Below are 16375 nucleotides of genomic sequence, written 5' to 3' on the forward strand. Positions count from 1 at the left end.
AAGCAAAGGCAGCAGTAGAAACTCAGTGAGGGCATGATAGGTGTTACTTAGCCATTTATTTACAATCTCGACTGGCAACTGGTAATATGACATTGTTTAGTTTAGCATATATTCCAGATTTTTATACTATTATAATATCCATAATAGCATCTCATCCTTCTTTACTCAACTGAATAGGGATAGGTACCACTACAATATGAATCATCCTTTCATCTAAGTTTGATTTGTTCTCTCTAAATAATCAACTTTAACAMCTAGAAATGGATAATAGCTATTCTGTACTATTATATTAGATAACACATCTACATTTTAGATGRCTAAAGATATATTAGATGAATCTGGAATCATATATGTAACTGTTAGATAAGGAAAACGGAGAATTACTCTCACTGCTTGCATCTTATACACAGCATACATAGAAGCAATTCCAAGTTCAAATGTAATGAATCATAAACTGTTTATGAGGCTATGCATTGTACTGAGATGTTTGGTCATGCAATTGGCATAGAAACATACTATATGATATGCATTTTTTTTCAGAATTAAAAATTTTGTTTGATAGCAAAAGCTCTGCATCATTGATTTTGAAACAATTTATTTCCTGAAAACATCAATTGTATGAACAATAATATGAAGTTATCTGACTGTGAGAGAAAGAACAAGATTTGTAAAGAGAAGGAAGGCAACCCCTTTAAGCTTCTCTCACTTTTAGTCTCCCACTTCCTTACACTGGCACATCTTCACAGCTTTCTAGTTAGGGACTTTCTACATTTTTTTTGTTTTTTTTTGTCATCTGAAGAAAGATTATGCATATATTATTCATAAATTTGGCTTTATTTTGCACAGGTACAAATTCATTTGGACTTCATTTGGATGCACACAGGCATTGAAGAAGGTAAAACTGAAAAGATAGTGAAATCCAGTGAAAATCTAGCATTTCTTCCCTTTTCCAAATCATGCAGAGAGGAAACCTGATCCCTTCTCTCAGTGCTTTGGACTAYGTGCTTATAGTTTCAAGGCGGAGTTACTACTTTTTGAAGATAGTCTGTGAAGCAGTAAGTATATACTGGAGCAAGAATGCTCTAAGTCTCCAGGATACTTATTTGTAAAATGTACCATATATGAGGTAACACCATTGTGCTATTTTTCCTTCTGATTCAGTTATTAAACAACAATTTATTCACGTAGAGTTACTGTGGATACCTCTCAAAATGATAAAAATACTATTCACATTTTCTATGTAAGAAGTCTTTTAAAGTGACTGTTATTCATGCACCTGAGGAAAAAAAAGATATAATGTTAAATACTTTTATTGTATTAGATCACCATAAATGACAGAAATTATTTTCCTAGGCCACCAGCATGCTTTCAAAAATGAAATCACTTATGCTCTGTATTCATACACTTYAGGATCTATAACACATGACAGCCTTGATCTAAGCATAAGGTTATCAATGATTTTCTGTTTACAGTATTTCTGTGAAAAGCACTTTGATAAAAGGTCTTATCAAATAAGTGAAGTTTCCACATACAGCAAAGGCATGTCAGCACAGACATGGCAAGAGGAAAAATGGTGAGGTTTGGAAAGATAAATGGAGTAGCTGATTACATTCTGAAAGTTTTCCTTTACATACACCTAAGTAAATATTAGGATACCACAGCTGTGYACTGAATAAGACCTTGCTTAATCTGGCACAAGGTTGGAAGCATCAATTCAGCAAGGCCAGGGGCAGAACTACAAGAATATATGCTAATCAGAGGTTCAGATTGGAGCACAAACTATGTCATCTGAGCTGGGCTTTCTTGCAGCTATTCTTAAGTTACTCAAAAACAAATATAATTTGGCAAAATCATTCTTCTTGGTAAGGTTATTACAGAAATTATATGAAATGAGGAAAATGTTAGCTCAGTAYACGATTCAATAATCTATGATGGGGGAAGTCAAACTTCTGGAAGCTAGGAAATGAACTCCATTATTTTCATATAGTCAAGAGGACRACCTTATCTCACCCAGTGCATATCTGAAAAACAGATACACAGTCTTTTACCCATTTACTCTCCTACACATTTTCTATGTCTTCTCAAGGGAAGATCTCACACCCAAGCTTTAATCTCCTTCCTCCAAAACTTCCKTCCACCTCTGCCTGTCTTGTTCTCAAATATCTCCGTTAGGATCCTAGTCTTACAACTAAATAACTAAAATTACTGAAATCTAAATCACTGAACATGTAACAGGGGCTCTGGTTCCACAGAATCTCTGCTCTCATATGCTCTGTTATCTCAGGTCTAGAATCCCCGTGCCTCCCAAGCGCTAATATTTACATTTGCAAAACAACTGCAGTGTCGTAGAGGCTTTGGGTCTTTGCAAGAGGGATCGTACATCCTACCACGAAACTTTTATCCTTTTCCATGACTCTTCTCCCATACAGGTTGGAGTTGCTAATCAAGTCCACTTGACATGAGWTGCCATAGCGTGAAAGAGGAGGTGCCACAGGGAAAAGCAGGGAGGGTTTTCCATAAGGCTCCAGGTTCAGCAGGATGTAACTTATGTCATGGCAGTTTCTTACCCTAATACATGACCTCAGCATGCTCCTTTTCTGTCAGGTTTCTGATAATGACACCTCTTCCATTCTGTGACCTCTGGACTGATGTGACTTGCTGCCTAACTTGCTTAGATCTGAARGAAACTTTCTACAGACTCCACAGCACACTGAAGCCCACAGATGACCTACCTAGATAGAATGGCTACTTCAAGACAGCTAAAGTTAAGTGGGACTAACTCCCCTACCTGAATAATGCATAGGACTCCTGGTGAAACAGGCAGAATCTTGACAGTTATTGTATTATGCTGATCAGCAAAATTATGATATCAAAACTACTCAATATAGACTGCTAACTAGCAGTCTATACTAGCTAACTAGCTAACTAGCTTCTAACTAGCTAACTAGCAACAAACATGATTAGGGGAAAGGAACATCTCTCGTATGAAGAGAGACTGAGTCAGTTGGGCCTGTTTTCTTTGGAGAAGAGAAGGCTGAGAGGGGATCTGTATAAGTTCATGAAGGCAGAATGTAGGGAGGAAGGTRCCAAGCTCTTCTCATTGGTGGCCAGTGATAGGACAAGGGGAAATGGGTATAAGCTGAAACACAGGAAGTTCCTTCTCCAGGTGAGGAAGAACTTTCCTGTGAGGGTGACAGAGCTCTGGCACGGGCTACCCAGGGAGGTTGTGGAGTCTCCTTCTCTGGTGGTCTTCAAAACCCGTCTAGATGCCACCCTGTACCACATGCTCTAGGTGTCCGTGCTTGAGCAAGACGGTTGGACTAGATGACCTCTAGAGGTCCCTTCCAACCTTGAACATTCTGTGATTCTGTGAACTAGCTATCATGGCAGCAAATCCAGATGCTACCAATGAAACGTTGTTTGGGCAGGAACTGAAGGAATCTGAGTTGCATTTGTCCCTGCGTATGTCTTTGTGAGGAGTTTAGAGGAAATGGTGCATACTTGAGTAAGGTCCTCCTCAGTTGCAAGAAGGTTCATACAAGGGGGGTTATTCTGTAACTGACCAGTTGTGCTGCTATGTAACTAACCAGAGGTGCTGCCTATGAGTCCCTGACTGCCCATCTAATCTGAAGTACTATTATACTTGAATTTTCTTCTTCACTAAATCTGCCTCTATATGCAAAGTTATAAGTGAGAAGAAAAGCAATAACCAGGGAAGCTTCCTTTCAGAGACAATGGTGTGACAACAGGGTTGGATGCATAGTTCAGAGCAAAATACCCAGAGAGCACAAAACAGCACAATGCTGTTAGTACAGTCACCTTGGGTTCATCTATGGACAATATCTAGTCCACATTTCACAGGGATTATACTGAGTACCTCTATAACATACTTTGTTGTGGGTAAAGAAATGTCTGCTATTTGGAGAATTTCTTTCTAGCACCAGTCAGTAATTAGGACACCTCAACCATATAATATAATATGACCCCTCAACTAAACACTAATATAAAAGGTTACTACTCTGTGTGCAACTGTGCGTTACCCTGTGTTGCAATTCTGTGTTCCAACAAATAGTAAGTTCTTTCTTTTAGACTAAAAACTCTGGTAGGTGTAGAAAACTTGTGATGGAGAATTCACATTTTTTATGCAAAGCTGTAGAAGGCTATAACTACTAATACTAAACTAGAAGAGTTTATATAAAAAATAAAATTATATAAAATTATATAAAACATTATATAAAAAATAAAAAATTATATTAAAATTCCAAGCTAATAGCACTGCTAGAAATTAAGCAGTCTGGAAGTTGAGCTAGACAGTTTTTTAGCTTCCTGGTAATCATTTTCTAAAGAATTCATCAGGTTACTCTATAAGTAAGATTAAGGTTTTGGTCAAAATGATTATTCTTACGAGCAGAATGTCTTTACATTTCTTGTATTACACCAGACAATTCAGAAAATAATGCACACACTTCGCTTCATCACAGCAATAGATTAGTCTTGTTTAAGATGTACTTCCATATTAACTCGTATGAGTAATGCATAGATTCAGATTTTAGTTCTAATAGTGTAAATTAGGTTATATAATTCCACTATGTAACACTGGTTAACAGGTTGCTCTATAATCAGGAGTTTTTCAACTCAGTATCAAATGTTTAATAATGCATTTTAAATTTTATTTTCCACAAAGCCAGAAGAGTTTGGTATTCTGTGACAGAGAAATGAAAACAATTATTTTCCCTGGTGAGAAAAAAAAAAAAAAAGAGAGAGAGAGAAAAAAGGCCTAAGCTGAATCCTGGAGGGACTTTTCCTTAAGCAAACTCTTTCTGAATTCATACAATCTAAGTCCTCCAAAATTTTCCATATTAACTCTTTCAATTATTATACAAGCTGGCTGGAAAACTGGAATTCCATACTACAAAATTTAATAGGATCCAGGATCTGATTTTGCTCTGCAACAAGATGAAGCCAAAACTCATTTCATTTCTACAACAGTCCAATCAGCAAAATGGGGACTTTACTCAGGGGGAAACTGTCAGACCTAAAGGGACTTTTTTTTTACCTGCTCTTAGTCTACAATGAATGTAAAAAGTATTCCTTATGAAAGCTGCACCGAAATTGTCAACCMTCCATGAAAAATTTGAGTTTGATGAATCAGTGTTCTATAATGGAAAAAAAAGTCTAACTGGAAAATTCCATTGCAAAACATTTCACCTTCATGATTAAACCTTCCATTTACAAATAGTCTGAAAAGAATTAGTTTACACATCATAGATATTGTGTATTATCAGTATGAATAMTCCTGGGTATTGATGGTTAAAAACATACCAATAAAAATTTTATGCAAACAATTAGAAGCATCCAACTCACCCACTAGTTGGCCACTTATTCAAACAAAGACCATTTATTTGTGTTACAGAAATGTCTTACCAAAGTAACTATAATAATTACAAATTATAAAGTATCGTTTCATTTCAAAGCCGAAAGGAACAGAGCTCTTGTGATTAAATTCTCAGTTTAAGGGATCTGGGCATAAAGTGGTTGCTCTTATAAAAAGCTGATCCCCCACAGGTCCCATTAGGGCACTGGTATATATGATTAAAATCCTACGTAGAAAGGAATCAAACACTTGGTCTACCCACAGATTTTACATTTATATAAGAGTCTGACTGTTATGCATACTGAAAGTATGCTTTCTTCCCCCCCAGATTATTACATTGCTACTGCTCCAAGTGGGGACCCACTTACAGCGGGACAAAGATGCCTGTTCTGCTGTTGCAGTACATTCCTGGTTCCACCCAGGAATGAATGTACTGGTATAACTACTCACACGGGAAGAGTTTTCTTCTTTGACTAACAGAGAGAGCAGCAGGAATTAGTTTGGTCAAGGACTGTAAAATTCGGAGAATATTTTTTCTTGGTAAGAAAGGAAATTATTTTTTWAATTAAATTATTAAAATTTCAAAGTTTAGATTTCTATTTTAAAAAAAGCTTCATTTTTTTCAGTTCAGAATAGTATAGCTCTCAAGCTGCCAACTGCATTATGTGCACTTCTCCCCTTAACAGTTAAGGCAATACAGCTGTTCTGCTTATACAAACTGTATAAGTTACTGGTATGAAGGAAACTGTACCCAGCTTAAAGCATCTAGCCACCTGCTTCTCCACATGCCAGCAAAATAAATAGGAAGTGTTATATCCTGAGGATTTATGCTTTTATGACCTTGAGAGATTTCATTCTTTCTGCCATTACTCTTACACCATTTTGGTTACCACGGTGCAATTATAAGCAACTTGCCATTCATTGACAAGGCACCAGTACCAACAGGAGATTGTGATTTTTGTTTGCTGTCCCATTTTTATTGATTACAGGATCAGGAATCTCATATCCCAAGTCCCCCACACCTCAGCCTACTTACAGACTTGGAGGTAAACTGATCACAAACTTCTCAAGAGGCCTTTCTAGCTTCTTCCCATCCAGCTTCTATAGATGAGATACTTACCAGATAACACTTAAAAATCTGAGTCCATTCCAGAAAGATGGATATCTTTCCAGTTCGAAAGATTCTAGTTCGTCTATATCTTAAAATGCTCATTTAAAGAGGCAGTTCAGCAACCTTATGTTAGAAAAGCTACAGGATTAAAAACTGCTTACCATTTGACACTGAATTTCCATTTTCAGCAGTCACAGAACTGGACAGTGGATTAGATGACTGAGTTCCATGGTTGTTTGCATTTTTATCCTGGGCTTCTGATCCAACATCTGATGTATTTGGATCTTCCCTGGTTCTCAAGTTAAGATTAGTTTCAACACCTGATACAAAGGGAAAAAGGTTGTCAGTTTCTATTTATTCTTATTTTTCAAATATACATAGGCAGAGATAACATCTAGAAATCAAATTACTTTATACAGTTAATCAYTGTACTTACTAGACTAGTGAAAAATACTGACAATTTAAAAGAACAATTTTAGTAGAATTTTCTTTTTTAGACAGTTAGACATAYAGCCTTCTAAAATTTCTCAAAGACATTTTCAAAATCTCATTTGCGGTATTTTTTTTCACAAAAATACCAACTGATAAAACAACAAGAAGTATTTTTAATGCTTCTATTTTAAGATCTATTTTATTTACATGAATTCACATAATGTTGTCATTACTGCAGTCTGTCTTTCACCATTGCACTATGTGATGTGAGCAACAGCCACAACAACTATGGGTTTATATTTTGTCTTATCTCCTCCCAGGAGAATTGAAGTGGCCTTTGATAGAAAACCATATCCAACTAGATTCTTCCCAGCAGTGCCTCCCTCTGGGCATTATTTACACTGCCTAAGGGCTCTCCACTCATCAACTGTCATTTTCTATATAGTTCTGGGTTTTCATGTCATTGCCTTTTAATTAAATCTCTCCAAGACATCAAGGGGAGCCCTTATCATGTTCACAAGCTGCATTCAGTGCACTAAATTTTCGACCAAAAAAAGACAATACTCTTCTTTTTGCTTGTGGGAAAACATTACTCACGGCAATATAGTTCATCGCAAAGTGCTCAGAGTTGGCTCTGAGCTTGCCTGGCTGTGTCAGGTCAGGGTACAGTAAGAGACGGGGCATCAGGTGTGCCCAAGTGGTGCTTTCCTATTGCAGTTCAGAGGCTTGGGCAGAAGGATACAAAATRGTGAAAAGATGGCACATAGCTGTGGTGGGGATAGCAGGAAGGGGCTGCAATTTAATCCTGACATCCCAAGCTTTCCATTCTCCACTACTGTGTGGCAGAGCTGAATTCTTATTATCTTCATTTAARCTTTCCTAACTCACTTCACCTGCTCTGAAGGTTGACATTTTTTTTGCAGGTCTGGTATATTATGACTGACTTGGATATGCTTATCACCATAAAATGGACCTTCTTGAAAGAATCGCATAGGACAAGGACATAAAAGGAGGAGAGGTCCAAGAGAGCTGGGTAATATTCAAGCTTCACTTCTTTCAAGGTGAAGATCGGTGCATCCCTAAGAGTAAGAAGTCAAGCAAAAGGGGGCAGGAGACTTACATGGATGAGCAAGATCCCAGCCAAACACAAACAAGATAGTATACAAAAGGGAAAGCAGGGACAGGGCACTTGGAAAGAATATAGGGATTTTATCCAAGCATGCAGGACTAGTAAGGTCAAGGCCTATTTGGAGTTTAATCTGGCAAGGAATGTCAAGGACAACAGGAAGAACTTTTCTAAATACATCAGAAATAAAAAGGAAGACTAGGGAGAAAGGAGGCCTGCTACTGACTGAGGTGGGGGCCTTGATGATGAAGTGTGAAGAGAAGGATGAAATATTGAATGCCTTCTTTGCTTCAGTATTTACTGCTAAGACTAGCCCTCAGGAATTCCAGACCCTATGGAAAAAGTTTGGAGGATGGGACACCTTCCCTTGCTGGAGGAGGATTGATTTAGAGATCACTTAGGCAAACTTGGTAATCTTAAGTCCATGGTTCCTGATTGGATGCACTCAAGAGGGCTTAAAAGCTGATGGATGTCACTGCTAAGCCACTCTCCACCATCTTTGAAATGTTATGGAGATCAAGGGAGATTCCTGAGGRCTGGAAGAAAGTAAATGTCTATCCCTTAAAAAGGGCTAGAAGGAGGAGTCAGGAAACTATAGGCCAGACTTTCCAGACTACTTGAAATTAGATCTGTGGAAGACCTAGGAGAGCAACAAGGACCATGAGCTGAGCATGAGTCAGCAATGTGATCTTGTGGCTAAGAAGGCAAATTTGTGGGTAGCATTAGGAAAAGCATGGACAGCAGGTGAAAGGAGGTAATCCTCTCCCTCTACTCAGCCCTGGTGAGGCCACATCTGGAGCACTGTGTCCAGTTCTGAGCTCCCCAATAAAAGACAAAGTCCATGGAAGGGCTACTGAGATGATAAAGAGACTGGAGCATTTCTTATATGAGGAAATGCTGCAATAGCTGAGACTGTTCAACCTGGAGAAGATTGAGATGGTAGGGGGAAGCAGAAGGAGAGGTGGTGGGGGCGAATCTTACAATGCATGGAAGTATCTGAAAAGAAAGTATAAAGAGCATGGGTCCAGACTCTTCAGTAGTTCCAGTAGCCTTAGACTGTCTACAACAGGTTACGCATAGAGGTTGTGCAGTCTCCATCGATGGAGATATTCAAAAGCTATCTGAACATGATCCTCCACAATGTGTGCGAGATGACCTTGCTTGAGTGGGGGAGATTGACTAGATGACCTCCAGAGGTCCCTTCCAACCTCAACCACTCCGTAGTTCTGTGAAAAACATGTATTTACTGAGTAACAGATAGTGTACCTGCAGGTCTTCAAATTGAATATTGAATGGATGATTGATTTATCAGTTCCATACCTGAACTGAAAAATGAGTCACAGTGAAAAATTTTTAGAATAAACTAAGGAAATGGAAATTTTGGTTAACTTGAAATGTTATTTAATATTTCATTCTTTAACCAAAAAGTTGTCTTGAAAAGTCAAAAAGTTCATTTCCAAGCTGTCAGAATACACAACATTTCGATATTTTTCCTCCCTCCCTTGTCCTCATTCCCTGATCATTATTTTATGCCAGATTCAACTGGAGTGTTTCAATTGTACTGTTTCATAAACTGCATATTTAAGCAAATGTGCTATGCACTGAAAATAAATAGTCCAGTTCTATCTGCAGTAACTGATTCGGGAAGGGAGTTAGAACCCAGAGTCTGAGATGCAAAATGCATACAGTACAATTATAAAAGTATGCCTGATCTAGCTTCCATACAAGCAAGTTGACTGCAAAATGTATCTTTGCAGCTCACATTAAATTTGTCTGAAAAGGAAATGTCACTTTCAGATGTTAATAGTCAGTGCACTTGCCTATAGATCATAATCCACCTACATAATTACTGTGCCACCTTTTACATCAAGAGTCTCGGAGGAAGTGACTGGGATCCTTATTTCACTTGATATCCAAAAGATTTATTGATTTGTCTGACATCTGCAATTCATTTGAGAACATGCAAGCAGAAAGACATTTTCTTGCATCCCTACTTTGCAAATGTCTTTTATTTCATAGTTGCGTTGATTTTTTTTGTCATTCATGAAGGGAAAAAGATCACCTGTTTTGCCTTTATATGTCTGTTATGCAATATTACAAAGCACTGTGGACTGTTACTATCCAACTAAAATATCATCATAAGCTGTCAGAAACAAATACTGGACAGACAGGTGGTATATCTTTTGGGAAAGCTGTTTAGATACAGATTTGTTATCCCATTTGCTCCATCAGTCATTGTAAGCACAGCATACCATTATTTCCTAAAGAGAAAATGTAACTTGCAGTGTCTTATTCCCTCAACAAAATCCACATGGTGGGAAATAAGCCTTTATTGTAATAATCTGGACTATATAAAGGTACTTGTACTAATTTTCTGCATATAGACATTTTCAGCTCCTCTTTGGAGCTGTTGTGAGGTTTTTATAAAAAAAACATACCTCCGTAAGTTGGCTATCTTATAACAGAACTCTGAAGAAGCCAGAGCGTATCTCTAGCCAAGAACTACTGTTTATTTATTTTGGACACTGTGTAAAGTGGATGTGCTTCTTATGATATTTTTTTTCTATTAATAGCACAACAAGAGGATGCTTTAATCAGGTGTAACCAGATCTATCTGGATCAATCCTGTCAAATTTATGTAGGGTCATAGGGTAATCCAAGTTTTAAAGGCCTTTGGGATCTCTCTAAATCCAATCACCTGCTCAGATMGAGGTCAGCTGTGAGATTAAACCATGCTGCTCAGGACTTCTTCCAGTTGGGTCCTGAGATGGGACCATCCTAGGGATGGTGCCTGCACATCTCCTCAGCGCTCTCTGACTATCCTGTTGGTAAGAAAGTTTCAATATACAGCCTGAAACTCTCATTTGCTTTCAAGACAAGGTATCTTGTCTTCTTGTGATGTACTGTTGTGAACACCTGGCACCATCCTCTCGCTGCTTTCCTCAGAGGTGCAGCAAAGTGACTGTGGGGTCCTCCAACACAGCCCTTGCCCCAGGCTGAATAAGCCTTACTCCTTCAGGCTGTGCTTCCATTAACACCGCCCTGGATGCTGTTGGTGCTCTCTGCTGACAGGGTATGCTGCCAGCTCATGTGCAGCTCGCTGCCTTCAGGGCCTTTCTTGCAGAGCTGCACCACAGCCAGTCTCCCCTCAATCTACACTGTTGCAAGTGATTTTTTTAATTCCCAGAAAAAAAAAATGCATTTTTTTTTCAATAGGCTGTAACATGTCAAAAGGCCCTGCCTTCACCTTCAGACCTAGGGCAGCTCTTTCTCTCTTCCCTCTTCATTACCCCCCAAAATCTACGAGCACAACACATGCATTTCCTGACTTTTTCACAATATTGTTTTAGCCCACATAACACTGCACTGTACAGTCTTATCTTAGATATGAATACCATGGGTAATTATGGCAGACATAGGTACCATTCCTTATCTACTTTCTGAAATAGTTATAAATGGCTGAGAGGGGAAAAAAAAGGCTACGGTTCCAATAGTTGCTGTATTTTCACCAATCTGCTGAATGTTAGCTCTCTGTTCAGGCTTGCATTCTGCTTTTTTAAACAGATGGATTATTTACCAGAAGTTTCCATTTTTATTTTAGCAGCAATGTCTTCACAGTTGCCAACACATAATAAAAGTTATTTGTAGAGTTACCCATGCCTACTTGTGAGAGACTTGCTACAGAGAGGTTTCAGCTGTAAAAGCACGGTGGGAGTTCATGATTATAAAAGAAATACAACTTCAAGTGAACACCTACTGACTATATGCAATAGCGAACATTGCTTGGGATATTATTTGGTAAACTGATGTTACCAAAAAAGCTCTCTCTTATTCAGTGAAATTCTGCTCTARCTTTCATTTGTAGCTAGTGAGGATATAGATTATAAAAATTGGATTATAATTTGCCCCTCAGTTGTAGCACAGTCAGTAGTTGGAARCAATCTCATATAAATATGTATAGCACTTCCATACAGAATATGACAAAATAAAGTGTAACAACTGTTTCATACAAACAAGCTCTGTTGTTTGAATAACGTAATAAACCCATGGTTAATTAGGTTTGTTAACAGTACTTGTAAATTGTAAAGGAGTAGTCGTGCTATGGAGGCAGCTTATGAAATCTCCGTTTGTACGCTATTCTCAAAGTTCCTGGAAGAGACTGAGTTTAGAGCTGATGACAATGTCRTAAGACACAGAATGTGCAGAGGTTTTGCTTATTTTGGAAAGAAAGAGCAGAGTACAGCAATCACAGAAATCATTTAATAAATCTGCCTTTTTATTTTCTGCTTTATATTTTGAAAGATTATCGCTCTCTTAAAATAAATCCAACACTAAAGTCTAAATGATCTAGCTTCTTTGTCAGAAGAGCAACCTGACTTCATCTAATTGAGCTGGAAGTTCCAAACATCTCTTCTTTCTTTTTCTCTTTCAAATACGAAATGTAGAAACACCATTCCAAACACTAAAGTTATTTTTTCAAATAGGATTTAAGATGAATTAATGCTGTTATCATCAAATTACAAAATGAACTAATATTGGCACTATCCAGATGACAGACTAAACAGCAGTATTGAAACACTTTGAGAAAACATTGTTTTTTAAAAAGAATTATATACTTAGTTTGCTGAATACAGTCAAAAGCAAAGTATAAATTGATTGCTCAATTGTGGACTGATTGATACAAGTATTTAGGTGGATCTTCCGTAGACTCTTTGWGTAGCAAGACATGAAAAAACAACATTATCAAAAGTTCAAAAGTAATTGTCTTGGTTGGATTGTAATTTTCTTCCCTGTCAATGMCTTTTTTTTCTCCTCTCTTTAAAAACAGGCATACCCATTTCTTACATGTTTCCCCATATGTTCCTTTCCCAAATACTTCTTTTAGCGCTGAGCATTCATTTAAAGTCTGAGTAAAAACCCATTAATAATGACAGAAGGCCTCTACTGCATTCAGTAGGTTTTGGATCAGATTCATGCTTACCTTGGATGCTTTGTATAGCACTGCCAGTGCACTAAGGAATACATAATACAGGGCAAACCTAGCACGCCTCTTGCTTTGTCTTTTCTAGTCATTTAAATGTGATTAAAACTGTTCCCTGGCCCTGAGGCAGACGATTAGAGAGACCCGTGGCYGTGCTATTAAACCTCCTTGCTCTCCACAGCTGCATCCAAATTGTCTCCTGGGAACTGTCCCTGGCCATTTCCTGAGCCATGCCCAGGATCTGTCTGGAAGGAAGCTAGTCTGCTTGGCCCAAAACTATGCCAGGGCCTGCTTTAAGCTCTAACTGCTCAGATGATTGAACTGCAATACCCAGGACATTCCCTGGCACTTTCTCATGGACTAATAGAGACATAGCCCTTTGCCTTGCCAGAATTAGCTGCCATTGTTAGAAAAGAAAAGAAAATCTGCATCAAAGGAGAAAGTGACCAATATTAACTCCACCTCAGGGAATAAATAAATAAATAAAATAAATCAATAAGAAGATAGAAAAAAAGAACCTCAGGCTGGATGGGACTAGCTAGATGAAAGATGGGAATTGCTAGATGAATAGCAATTCAGTGAGGGCGCTCACTAAATTGTTATTCATCTATACTAAAGCTGCCATGTAAGAGTTTCATCCTCACTGGTATGACATAACAATATGCAGGAGAACAAGTCACTCTAGCTTTCTTCTAGTGTTAATGAAAAGTAGAATATCTTTTATGATCTGATTGCCTTGTGTCTGGGCCACTCTCTCAAGGCACATTTCTTTTTCTATTCCTTTCCGGTTTGTTCCAGGGAACTTAAGCTGAGTATATTCCCAACTGAGGAATTTCAGTGCCAGAAGCTAGGCAGGTACTAAGATAGGAAACAATCTCTCCTACTCCGCAAAACATCAACTTCACAAACCAGAAACCACAAACGCTGTGCAAAAAGCTTAAAAACTTTGCCACAAAGGAATTAACACTATGAAAACATATAACACAGTTATAAAAAAAAGATACATGAAAAAGATGGGAGAAAAATAAAACTTTCTGTAAATCAAAATCAATACATGACTTTCACATATTGCTACCATGATCCAGAGCTAGTTGCACGTTATGAATTGTAGAATTAACTTTTTTTAGAAAATGCTACAATTTCAGTAGAGCCATTAAAGTACTACTAGAGAAGAAGTGTTTTATAGCTGGGCTATCACGGCATCTGAACTGCTGAATAGCTTAACTTTCTTGAAACCTATGGCCAGTGTCCAGCAAAATAAAAATTTCAAATCAAGCGTCTTGTAACAATATACATAAATACGAGAGAAGTGACGAATCCTATTAGCTGGCATATGGAATAAAAGATCTCATGGACGGAGGGCATTTGTGATCTGTGCCCTCACTCTCTCTTGTGAGAGTCAGGAAAATGCGGAAACCTAGTGGCCAACCCTGAATGTTTGTTACATTAACTGTGGTAGTTGGACACACTGGGCTGAGAAAAAAATGATGATGACTGCACAAATTAGGCAGATATTTTCTGATGAGGGAAAGGAAGAGGAAGGTTATATAAGAACAGGTCATTTTATTTTGGTCCCAGTGTTCACTGCTGGGTCTTGTTGCACCTTGACAGTTTCACTTGGCATTTCCTGTTTTGCTCTGACCTAGCGCTCAGAAATTCCTTGTCAGTGTAAGCTTGCTAGCTACCCTCGGCACATGTTGCCTGGGGTGTCCTTTTGCTGGATGAATGCGTATTGCTTCAGATTAGTTCAGTTTACCCACATGCAGTCACACTGTGACCTGCTGTAGCATGACTGTTTACTTTGTCTGCCGAGAGCTGGAGGCAAACAGATGCATCTTATTTGCTGAAAGAAATGGAGCAGGATGAAGACTGTCAAGACAGGATTTCCCCAGCCCATTAGCATGCACTGTGTGTCTYGCCCTCATAGCTGTGCTGCTGGCTGCCACTGCTGTGCAAGGCAGGAATTATTCATTGATTTATTTCACCTCATGAAGCCTGCCTGCAGAGAAGCCATTCTCTGCTTTTTTTCCCCCCAGTGATGCTCTGAGGATAAGCAACAACAAATTTGTATCAYTGCTTCTAGCACCCTCTCTCTCAGAGCTATCAGACTGTGTTACAAGTCACTCCAGAAACGTTCTTAAATGGAGCAAGTAAATAYGGCACAAGGGGAACAGAGAGCAATCTGCTTTGCTCCAGGAAGGTACATCTGTGGAAGTGCTGCATGAACACCTGGAAGCTGAGAGGAGAGGAAAGCCATGAGGAATTTAAATTGACAAAACTCACTCTTTTGGAGGCAAATAGCTCCTCTGAAGATTATTATATACATCTCTGAAGAATATTAAGGTGACACTGTTCAATCAGAGTTCAGAAGGGAAGGCTGGTAAAGAGAAGGTTGTTGGAGCACTGCATTAACTCCAAGCTCTGGTCCAGCCTTTAGGAAGCATCAGCTCAATCTCTCCTTAGTAAATGACTTTACAGTGTACACCTGGAACTGAAAATGTTAAGGAAGGTTTCTTCTGCTTTCTCCTGTGATGGACTTGTGTTGTTCCACTCCTAACTTATATTTGTGCCAATTACATAATAATCTACAGAGGTTTTACTCCTCCCTAGAAACAATGTTAGGAATGTCTCAAAGTTATGCAAGACCTTCAGACTTGGTGTGGGAGATAGTGCAAGTGCTTCTTCTCACTGTCTGAAGGACCTTGGATTGTTTGAAACAGAGCAGTTCCCAGCTTGAGAARACGACTGCTGCTGAAGTGGAGAAGGTAACCCTCTTAAATACTGCAAATGATGGAGAATAGAGACTGCCATCTGTCTTGCTTAAGAGCAGTTACACACACTCTTGGAACATCTTTCTAAGGCAGCAGGTACAAGAGAGTCCATCAAGCATACATGTTGCAGAGAATGTGGTTTTCCTTCAACTCAGATGGTTTATAACTGGGTCTCTGCAGAGCTTTCTGAGGCCATTTTTAATCATAGAAGGAAGAAGGAAGACAGCACTGCTTAGGMCAATTTCTTCCCTTAGGAGAAGCATCTTTCCCCTTTCATTTCCCCAGCTTTTCATGTCTAATATGGCAAAAGCAGCTGATTTTGCTCTGTAATAGTTCTGTTTACTGCTAGATATGTTTAAATGGCTGACCAAGGAGTCTATTTCTTGTGTCTGTGTGGTTAATAAACTGCTGGTGTGCTGGAAAAGGAGGAGGCAATTTGCTGAGAAACACAGCTTCCTTTTAAAACTGTTTTCTTCTCACTAATGTGGATGCAACAGTTCTTTTTGAAGGCAAGCATTTAAGTTTGTTTACTTTCTTGTGTGGTATCTCAGTAACAGAACAGCCATTACTGTTGGGCTTC

The 16375-nt window shown here is 38.5% G+C and overlaps 1 protein-coding gene across 1 annotated transcript in view; it reads right to left on the reverse strand.

Moving 5' to 3' along the window:
* MYO16 (myosin XVI) overlaps positions 1-16375 on the reverse strand; it is a 272053-nt gene that overhangs the window by 13785 nt on the left and 241893 nt on the right. Inside the window, exon 33 of the mRNA XM_026034575.1 lies at positions 6647-6805. Within this exon, the coding sequence (XP_025890360.1) occupies positions 6647-6805 (159 nt within the window). The remainder of the gene's footprint in view (positions 1-6646; positions 6806-16375) is intronic.

Source organism: Nothoprocta perdicaria, unplaced genomic scaffold (assembly GCF_003342845.1).
Source record: "Nothoprocta perdicaria isolate Ctin4 unplaced genomic scaffold, notPer1 scaffold_148, whole genome shotgun sequence".
Taxonomy (NCBI): Eukaryota; Metazoa; Chordata; class Aves; order Tinamiformes; family Tinamidae; genus Nothoprocta; species Nothoprocta perdicaria.